The sequence below is a fragment of the Solanum lycopersicum genome, chromosome 2 (assembly GCF_036512215.1).
Source record: "Solanum lycopersicum chromosome 2, SLM_r2.1".
NCBI lineage: Eukaryota > Viridiplantae > Streptophyta > Magnoliopsida > Solanales > Solanaceae > Solanum > Solanum lycopersicum.
This window is the reverse complement of record NC_090801.1, coordinates 66439905-66451104: the sequence shown is the minus strand read 5'-3', so window position 1 is coordinate 66451104 and position 11200 is coordinate 66439905. Positions and strand designations below refer to the sequence as shown.

The following is an 11200-nucleotide window of genomic DNA, read 5'->3' as shown; positions in this document are numbered from 1 at the left end:
GTGATTAAACGAAAAAAATCCAATACAATTAAGGAGACATGATGAATAGCCAATTTTTTGAAATACTACACGCGCTCACTAAGAGGGGAACATACACTCTCCAATCTCCATGTTGGTAAATTAGAATGTGCCTAATCGGTAACTCTTGGAAGTGTCAAACACTACTACAAGGGTAAATGAAAACGTCCGAAACATTTAAGGGCCACGTTTATTTTATGTTATCCTCAACCACTTTTAATTATTTTTAATATATTTTTTATTATCATATTACTATATAAAAATAATTATATAATTTTTAAATATTTAAATTTTTTTTATTTAAAACATCAAATTAATAGAATTTAATTTAATTTTAAAAATAAATTAAATTAACCTTTAAAAATTACAACGTGACAAATAAAAATAGAGAGAACGAGTATTACTCAGTTATATTGGCCTGACATATCTTTTAAGAATAATAAAAGCATATTTTTTCTAATTTAATTTTATTAATAATATTTAAGAACTCTAAGTTTGATTACTAGTAGTATTATAGGGCAAAGGTAATAACAAAAGACATGTGACATGAAATACCCCCTCTCTCGTGCTTATGTTCCTAACAAGGTGGAAAATTCATTTAATTGGAGGGTCTTCACTTACATGGCCCATTTATATACTATATTATTTTTTTAATCATACACAAATTCTAATTCTCGCAAGACAATAAGGTCATCTTTTTATTTTCGGTATTCATGTTGAAGTTTTCTAATTAAATTTAGAACAAAGTTTCATATTAGAGGATAAAATATTTATTAATAAAAGTGAGTATCATATTTGGAAAGACTCAAACCTCTAATAATGAATCAATGAATATTAATCACTATATCACAATCTTTTGTTGATGGGTCACTCTTCATTCCTAAATAATTTCGTTTGAATACATCAGCCAACCTGACTAGTTTTTTCGCAATTTCTCTTACTAGCTAATGAAATTAGCAACATCACATCATATATAATATTGATTGTCCTACAATTAGGTCTATAATATAATTATTGAGGATCTCATTATTTATGTGAGCACAATTTTAATATTTGAGAAATTAGTCACCAAAAATTTTTCTATTTTAAAAGATCTTTAGTTTCTAGTTTTTTTATTTTATAATGACAAAATAGATCAAGGAGACACTTAACCATAATTAAATCACATTTTTTTTATGTTGAAACAATAAAAAACTTCATTTAGTAACCATTGTTGTATTTCGAAATCTAAATTCTAATTATTGCATGGAAATGATTTTTACTTATTATTTTTTTGTCCGTCATCAAAACAAATAGTCATAGTTATTGGATTCTAAATTTCAAATGAAGATTTTCTTGGAATTAAGAATTTATATAATACCTATATTTCAATTATAAAAACTAAAAATTAACTATTTGTGAGTTTTACCGCTTTGCTCAGTAATGAGCCCATGAGGTCACCATCAATAGTTATATATACAGTGCTACTATTGGTACATTCTTCATACAACATATTTACCGGTTATTGACACTTATCCGCTTATTTGTGGTGATTTTTAACTTATGTCTTTTAGATATAATAAAATAAAAAGTATGGTATATAAATACATATTTTTTTATCATAATATTTTTAAATTATGCTAGCTTGACGTCTATTTCTAAAGAATACATATTGGACTAGGCCTAAGTTCAATGTTTAAAGAATATAAATTAAAATCAGACTGTTTTAAGGACAATTTGTGCAATTTCAACCATACTTACTTTTTCCACTTCAAAAAAACAGTATTTGTTTTTAATTCCCTTGAAAACCTTACTAATGTAAAAGACCTTATATTTAAAAGGTAAAAATAATGAGTTTATTTAGCAGCCATCACATTTTGAAAAGAGTTTTGACTTCTTTATATTATTAACAGGCTGAGCGAAATTAATGCCGCAAAGGTTCATTTGAATTGCTTTCGCAATAAATAAAATATATTTATAAATAAATGTTGAATCACTTTATTTTTTCAATAATTTATTTTATAATATATTAAGAAAAAAAAATCTGATTCCGCTAATGGTTATCTAGAAATGGAGATAACATACGAAAACGTGTTTAAGTATACTAATATGAGCATGTATAATAAGCAAAATAATGATAAAATCCTCTACGTGATTATGTCCCTAATAAGGAGGAAACCCGTTAGTTTTAGAGTTAATTGTTTTGTTCAATTCGGTATTGACAGTGATACCCAAATTCTTAATCATGCCTAATGTTTGGACGGCCATGGGGTCATCCTTACATCCTAATCTTCCTACTTAATCTCTTTTTGTCAGATTCTTTGTATTAATCATGTTTAGATGCTTCACATATTGACACATTACAAAAAAAATTTGGTCCTTATGTTGACATTTACTGCTTGTTTAAAATTTCTTTATTACAACAACAAAGATAAAAGGGATGCTATAAAATTTTGATGAAATTCTCAATGTTAATTTAATATTACCCTTCTTCAACAAAACCTATAATAAAATCATGAGCAGCGACATTAGTAGTACTACAACTTGTTCTCAGTGATAGAGCTAGATCTTTAAAAACGATTTGATAAAATTTAATAATTTCGGTCAAATCCAAATTTTAAATTAAACAATTCACTTATACATCCATCTATATATAATTGATTCAGAACTTAATGAGATATCAGAACCCAAATAACTCTAAATATAATTATATATCCATCAAACGTACAAATCTTGGAAGTTCGGTGAATCACATGCGAGTCACATGATCCCTTCAAAACAGTTATGAAAGGAGTGTAGGAAGGTGCGGTGTGAGTGTGAAGTAGGTCGTCCACATATATAGTATGGTGTTTCGTACTTAATTAGTACTAAAATAATAAAACACAATCTTGAGGTGTTTAATTCATCAGATATTCATGTTTATAAAACAAAGGATATTTTAGTAATATTTTAATCTTAACTTGTCATATAATATTCTTCTTTTTAATTTTTTTGTACTTATATATTTGGGAAAAAGTTTGAGAGTCCTTGGATCATTAATTGAAAAACATGCTATGTCTGTTGTAAAGAAAGAAACACAATCACAGCCATGACATTCGTAATGATGTGGCACGCATGGCCCCTTCTCAATTGCATAATATAATTTCTTTTCGCCGAGCAGATTCAGAATTCTCATTAATACATTTAGAACATAAAGAAGTAAACGCAAAAAAAAATCATATCATCAATTATATTTTTAATCTTATATATATCGTGTAATTTCAAGTCGAAGGGGTACGATCACGTGACTCAGCTCCTTCTCTTTCCCCATTCTTGGCGGGGCAAATTTTAAACATTGGGTTGCTTTGACTGAAATTAGCACCAAATATGGATCACTGTATGAATGTCACGACTTTATAATTTCCTTAGTACAACAGTAGTCACCCAATTACTGCCATGACATCCGTGAGTTTTACTTTTTGGGTAAAAACTAAAGTCATTTTTATTTATCTTTTTCTTGGTGGTTAGATATATAATATATATGTGATTGTGTGGTGACCGTTGAGCAGGTTTATATAAACAGGAAATCAATGTCTCAATGTATAGTACTTTTAGCGGTTGAAGTCGAAAGTGACTTTTAACTGTTGATGTGTCTTTCGAATTTATGACATTTAAGTAAAACTAAAGTTATTATCCATCTTTATTGGTAGTTAGATATATGTGTTGACTGTTGAGTATATTAGTTATATACAATAGGAAATTTATGTCTTAATGTACGTAACAATATTTGTACTATTAGCGGTTGAACTCAAAAAGGGACTTTTATTGTGACACAAAAATGGATGAAAGTCGTAGAAGAGCGGGTTTATGAATTTAATTATTGATGCGTTTTTTTTTTACTTTAAAAGGCTTAAAGGAGACAAATCTATGTGACTCTAAAGATTAAACCAGAGCGAACAATACATTCATTGTTGATTCAAACTTTTTTCATTATATTTGAATTGAACTATATTATATCATAAGTTTTTAGTTACTAGTGAGCAATATATACTTGAACTAAATTCGTTTTGATTATGGCAACAAAAGATAAGTAATGATTAAATAAAATGATAGTCTATAGCTTGTAAGCTAAAATCCTAGATTTTTTTTTTTTATTAATATGAAGTTTAATAAGAGAGAGTTTGGTGGAAGAGTGGAGATGTGTGGAAATGATCACATGATATTGTATATTGAGACATGCACATGAAAGGCCCACCTTGTTAGTACAATAACAAACACATTTCTTTAAGCCCACTTGAGATCAAACCCCATTTGGAAACAAACAAACACAAAAATTTTAAACTTAGTTATGGCCTCCCCACCCCCCAAACATGACTAACTAGTAGTGAGTTACCATTACCTCTTAACAAAAATTAAAAAAAAAAAAGGTTTTACTGTGTGTTTCTTCAATGCAATTGTCTTCTTCAATCCAACATCACTTTCTATGTTTTCTCTCTCTTTCTTTAGTGGTCCTTCCCCTTCTTTAAAGCTAGTTCGTTATCTCTTCTCTTCTTACTCTCTCTTTTTCTAACTACCTTACCACAACTTCCTCTCCTTACCAAGTTTCATACACAAAAAGAAAAAAAAAATCTTCTTTCTTTTTCCTTATCCACATGTGTGTAACAAATTAAATAAAAGAAAACTACGATCGATTTAGCTACAACAGAGCCATATTTATAACGAAAGAACGAAAAGAGAGACATTTTTTTTTGTTGAATTTAAGGATGTCGAGCAGAAGGTCGAGGCAATCATCAACAGGATCCTCGAGAATTTCAGATGATCAGATAATTGAACTTGTTTCAAAATTGCAACAACTTCTACCGGAGATTCGCAATCGTCGCTCTAGCAAGGTTTTTAAATTACTACTCTTTTTTTTTTTTTAATGCATGTTCATAATATACATGCAGCAGCATTTGATTTTTTATTTTTTTAGTACATTGAATTAAGTTGAAATTAATAGTGTAACAGTTACAACTTAGAAAATTAATAGTGTAACAGTATAACTAGGCAAAGTGACGTTATATGTGTGGAGCTCTACGCATCTCTTGTCTGTGTTAGTCACATTAATTATAGTATTATTCATGAAGGAACATATTTCGCCTGTTATATTCAAGCATTTATTTTATGTCTCTTTTTAGACTCTAAGGTCCATTTCACATATATCCTAATTTGTCTTCCCATAAAAAAAAAAGATATTTTTTTCTACTAAGAAGCAAGGATGTAGCAAACACTTCTTACATATAAGTAGATTTTAATTTTATGCAGTTTAAAAACATAATATGAACCATGCAAAATTAACTTGAGGATAGGAAATAAGAAATGTCTCTCTTTATTACATTTTTAAATTTTCTTGGAAAAGATAATAAGTTTAATTTGGCGTACAAAAGGAGAATATTATGATTTGAATAATTTGTTATGACCATGCCTAGGACCATGCTTTGGGGTCCCAACTCCCAAAAAATACAGAGCCAAATTGAGATTTTGTAGGTCAATGACTTGAACACAGTCAAAGATTTGCAATGCATCATTGCACAAATTAAGGCATGTCTAGTACTAGTCTAAATAAATTATCACGTAACACAACATGTTGACTCTAGAATTTAGGAGTAAAAAGTGTTGGTGCTTTAATTTAGGAGATGATTAATCAATATAAAAAGGATTGTTAATCACAAAACATCTCGTGTTAGCAATTTAGGGAAGAGTGCATCCAAATAGTGTGATGTAAACAAGTCGATCCTAATAAAAAGTGATAGTGCTTTATTTAAGAAGTTGATAAATAAAAAAGATAGTTTGGCACACAAAACATATTGTGATAATAGAGTCTGAGGATGCGATGTAGCTAGATAGTCTACTCTTATATAAGTATTTATGCTTGTTTTCATTGCTCGAACATATATCCTATAAGTCATACAAAATTAAATCAATTTTATTGTTGCTCTCGGATTCCCTTTTGAGATGATTAATTAGTACTTAATTTTTTTTCTCATATATTTTGTTCACATGAATGCAGGCATCGGCATCGAAAGTACTTCAAGAAACATGCAACTACATAAGAAATTTGAATAGACAAGTGGATGATCTTAGTGATCGACTTTCTCAGTTACTCTCAACTATTGATGCTGATAGTCCAGAAGCAGCAATCATCAGGAGTTTATTAATGTAGTAACTATATATATACTCCTATGAATTAATTAAATTAATGTATTTTCATTTCTAAATATTTCAGCTATATTTATATATAAATCTTACTACCAAGATCTTGATTTTCTGGTTGTTGTTAAGCTCTAGTAGACTCAGCTGGTCACTATAGCCAGGCCAATCATGAGTTATAATTTAATTAGAACTCAACTATATATTAGTACCAATGTGATCCTCCCCTAGCTAAGGGCACACGTACGCTTGGAATTATATTTCCCTTACTTATATATAATTATAATTAATTAATAAGATCGACTTTAGTGCTTTAAAATACCTTCTCTATTAGTACTTAGATATTGTATTTAATCCACATTGAAGCAAGAAACTAATGACATGTGAGATTAAATAAGATATTACTACCTAATAAGGACAAACTAGGAGCACTTATTAACATGGTGATTAATTTAAACGAAATATAAAGTCATATAAAATCTAATTAGCAAATTAAAAGAGGAAAAAGAATAAGGCAATGATCATTTTTGGTTGGTGAATCGAATAAGTTGAGGGTCAATGTTGGCCTGAAAGTTATCAATCACCTGAAGCACCGCTCCGATGCAAGAAAATAATGCTCTCTCAGTTTTAATTTTGATTGTTTAATTTTGACTTGATAAGTTTAAAAAAATAGTGAAGAATTTTGAAATTTTTTTTATTTTAAATTGAAGATATGTAAAATATATTAAAATTTCTTTTAAATTCGTTGTCTTAAATATTAATGTGAAAATTTAAAATTAAAGAAATATTGACAAAGACATTTTAAATTTTTTTTGATGATTTTAGCTTGTGGTGTTTCGTAATTAAGGACGAGAAAAGTTTAGGAAAAAATAGCATAAATTAAAAATAAAAGTAAGATAAATAAACTAAAACTGGTCTCAACACTCCAGATTAGCACATATAGAAATGATAAGAAAAAATGAGTTAGTTTAGTGGTCAAAGTACCTTGCATTATTATATCAGAATTTGAACAAAAACATCATTTTAAGAGATGCGACATAAATAATTTACATACTATATGATACTAATATTTATTTTCACAACTCAAATATATAACTTATAAATAACGCAACGATAGAGTTACCATTGCTTCAAAGTTCTCTTTAATATAATAAAAAATGCAGACTAACAAAGAAAGTAAACAACGGACAAGTGAATTGCAGTCTATCAGGTGGCATCACCTTTGACAATGAATAGTAAAACCTGATTAAAATATTGCTAAATCATCTGTTGGTTATCAATTTAAAAAATAAAAAAAGACTTTCAAAATTTATAATCTTAAATATATTTGTATGAATATAAGATTTTTGAGCATCCAAAAACAAAATCTTAAAGCTATGGTGGAAGTAGTCCGGGACCATTTAAATTTCTTTGAAAAACTTTATACAACCTGCTGAGGGACAAATGTTTTAATATCCTCACGTATGTACGTGTCGATCTTTTATTTTTTATCTTAGAAAACTGAGATATAAATTACCATAATATATAAGTATATATGTTCTGAATATACATTCTACTTTAACACCTTTAAATATGGATAATGTTCAAAGCAAACATATGATTGAATGGGCAGTAATTCAAAATTTCAGAAAAAAATCACAATAGTAGAACGATGCAACTAAAAAAGAAAATTAAGAACGTTCAATGCAGTAGGCCAAAACAAGGGGAAAAATTCTCAATACCAAATTACTAATGGACAAGACAAAGTTAAATTTAGCGGGTTATGATTAATTTCTTCCTTCTTTATCTTGCTCAGTTATTTATTTTATAATTTTCCTCCTTTTTCTCAAACAACCTACTTTGAACCTCGTTTATAGAGATGCTGGCTCCGCCATTAATATGAGGTCGTATGATACTTCCTCGAAGGCGAAATTGATAGTGGTGAGGGATGGATTTTTGCAGCGGTGGTATTTACATGGTGGCTAACGGCTAGGGATGACAATAGGGTGAGCTGATGCGGGACAGATGGATTTAAAGCTATGCCATTTTAAAACTAATGTGGAGACTAGCGGGCTAAAATAGAAAAAATTATTATAAAGAGGGACATAACAAATTAAAAATTTAGCAAGTTATGCTCAATCTGTATCGCTCAATTGCCATCCCTAGGTAACGGATGGAATTAATAGTGGTCGTAGTTAAAGCAATTAGTAAGAGACGATGCAATTGGTTGTCGTGGATATGTGAAATGTTATTTTGTGAATTCTTTGTATAATTTATTTTCGCAGAGGTAAGTTAGACTTTGTGTAAATTAGAAGATCAATTATTTAAGTCCATCATGCCTAAATTACATAAATTTCATAGTTTTAATATGATATTACAATCTATCTCTAATAATTTCTAATTATATTAATCCTTTAAAGATTAAAAAAATAAATATAATAATTAAAATTCGGATGCATTAAATAATGTCTTGAATACATTAATATACAGTTCGAATATATTAAAAATTAGCTCGAATACATAATATGTAGCTCAAATAAATTAAATATTGGCTCAGATATATTAAAATTAACTCAAATAATGATCTAGAAATTAATGGCACGGTGAGAGGTGACGGCGATATACATGAAAAAAGGAAAACTCCGTCAAAATTAGACTATTTTGTATAGTTCAAAAACTAATTTACCTAGCTTTATCGTTTGAGAATGATGACTCGTTTTAAAAACGTTATAGTAAAAGGATGAAAGGAAGGGTGTCATAAGATAACATCAGCATGAAACATTGTAGGAGAATCAAGTATGTATGATTGGAATAGGAATAAGAGGTGTCAATAAATGGGTAAAGCATGAAGATAGCGATAATATAATAATAATATATTGAATCGACAATTTTGCAGTTTGCGTCCTTAACGAGAAGAGAAAAAGACATTTGCTCTGTGTCTATGTCTTAATCAAATATAAAATACATAACGATGAGCCTAGCCATACTAATATATTATATTATCATTGACGATGACTCTGATATTCCTCAATATCTAATGGGCACCACACCAAATCATACTCACCTTTTTATTTTCATATTTAGTACTATTGAAAACGAATTTATGGTGCAACATCAATATACATGTCTTTTCAATCATTTTTTTTTCCCTTCACAATAATTGTATTCAATGGTCTCTACTATTTAGAAATTTATTCTATTGGATCATGCTACTTTAAAAACATTTCACGTTAATTATGTTCTAAATCTTTCCTTTTTTTCTGGAAGAATACTGTTCTAATTTTGTCTTGGTTATAATACCTTATTCTTAATGTATGCAAAGAGTGTCTATAGACGAGCTTTAATTACTAATTAAATAATTCAACAACTTAAAAATATAAGGTTTCAGAACTTACGAAATTATAATTTTCCGACTCCACTCGAGCGATCGGAGCTTATGGTGTTTTTTTTTTTTTTGGTGTGATGTTTACAATTATGATCCATCGTCATATTGACGAATAATCCCAAATTGCATCAGTACCTGAGTAATGGGCCGAAGGCAGTGTCGATTCTGTAGAAGCCCGCTATTAATATTTGGGCCTAGTTCCAATTTGTATAAAGCCCAATAAATCAATTAAATTGCGAATGGGCTTAATAGACCTAGAACCAAATAGTTTCTCACTTTCAGCCCAATCTCCTTTTCGTTTTGGTTAATTGTCAAAAAAAAAGTGTCTATTATGAGTTCGATTGAAACTAGGGTTGTGCCTTCGATTTTTTAGTTCGATTTTATAATATTCGATTTGGATTTTTGATTTTTGGTTTTGAAGAAATGTAACCAATCCAAACCAAAATAAATTTGGTTTTTTTCGATTTGGGTAATCGGTTATTTCAATATATATATATATATATATATATATATATATATATATATATATATATATATATATATATATATAAATCCATGTAAAATGTAAGATATTTAAAAGTATATCAATTATAGATGTCCATACATAAGAAAAAAAACTAAATCATAATGAAAATAACTAAAAAGTGATTAACTCCAACTTAATTCTAAACACACACATATATATATAAAAAAATCTGCTTTTTTGGCTTTTCAGTTTTCATTTTTCTTAATCCGAAACCAAATAAAAAAAAAAACAAAGTAAATTATAAATTCAAAACCAAACCAAGAATCCAAAAAAACTAATCTAAATTAAAATTTGGTTTAATTTTTTTATTTTATTCACAGTCTGATTCTAAACTCATGAATGAATCAAAGGACTTAATGGACCTAGAACCAAATAGTTTCAGCCCAAGTCTCCTTATTTTTATTTTTTTTGTTAATGGTCAAAAATTTGTACTATAATATGTCAATTTATGAGTTGGATTGAAACAGTCTTATGCTAAATATAAGATAGTCAGCTGTTAAGTATGTGTATATTATTCAGCCCAATAGTAAAGAATAAACATATTCAAGACAATTATGTAATTATCCAAATATCATTTCAGTTCATTTTATTGCATATGATCTAGGGTGTGATATAGTTTTATAAGATGAACCAAATATAAACAGTTTTAATAAGCAATTTCATTATTTACATAATTATATTTAAAATTTTATTTCGATCTGACCCACTTAATCATATAAATGATTTTTTTTATTCAAATCAATTTTTGTTTTTCACCACCCGCACTTCCACTTAAATATTTGGATACGAATGCGGCTCCTCTCATGTCTCTTCTCCCGATTTTCCCCAAGTTCTTATTATCGCAATCTTTTGTAAAGGCTTGATAAGTGATTAATTAATTAACTAGAGATGATAAAATTATTTAAACAAACTAGTTTAAAATTTCATAAAAATTAGATTATTTAAGATCGTGATAAAAAAAATTATTTAAAACAAAACTAGTAATAGATCTTACCTACAAAAATTATTTAATACTTAATATTTTTTATTATTAATAATTCATATGGTTAGAGATTTACTTTAAAAATTTAAAATCTTAACCATTTATTTTAATTTATGCCATGTGTCCTAATCCGAATAGGAACTTTGGAAAAATGGTGAGCAGT

The 11200-nt window shown here is 28.3% G+C and overlaps 1 protein-coding gene across 1 annotated transcript; it reads left to right on the top strand.

The window, feature by feature from the left end:
- The first annotated feature begins 4529 nt into the window (after window positions 1-4529).
- On the top strand, window positions 4530-6228 carry Style2.1 (transcription factor style2.1). Its single transcript, NM_001247361.1, has 2 exons — window positions 4530-4865; window positions 6026-6228. Exons 1-2 carry the CDS (start codon window positions 4740-4742, stop codon window positions 6176-6178), a joined length of 279 nt encoding a protein of 92 aa, NP_001234290.1. The 5' UTR covers window positions 4530-4739; the 3' UTR covers window positions 6179-6228.
- Window positions 6229-11200: the final 4972 nt, after the last annotated feature.

Coding starts and splice junctions, on each gene's coding strand:
- Style2.1 (NM_001247361.1), top strand. CDS start 4,740: ATGTCGAGCAGAAGGTCGAGGCAATCATCAACAGGATCCTCGAGAATT. Junction 4,866..6,025: donor GCAATCGTCGCTCTAGCAAG/GTTTTTAAATTA, acceptor ACATGAATGCAG/GCATCGGCATCGAAAGTACT.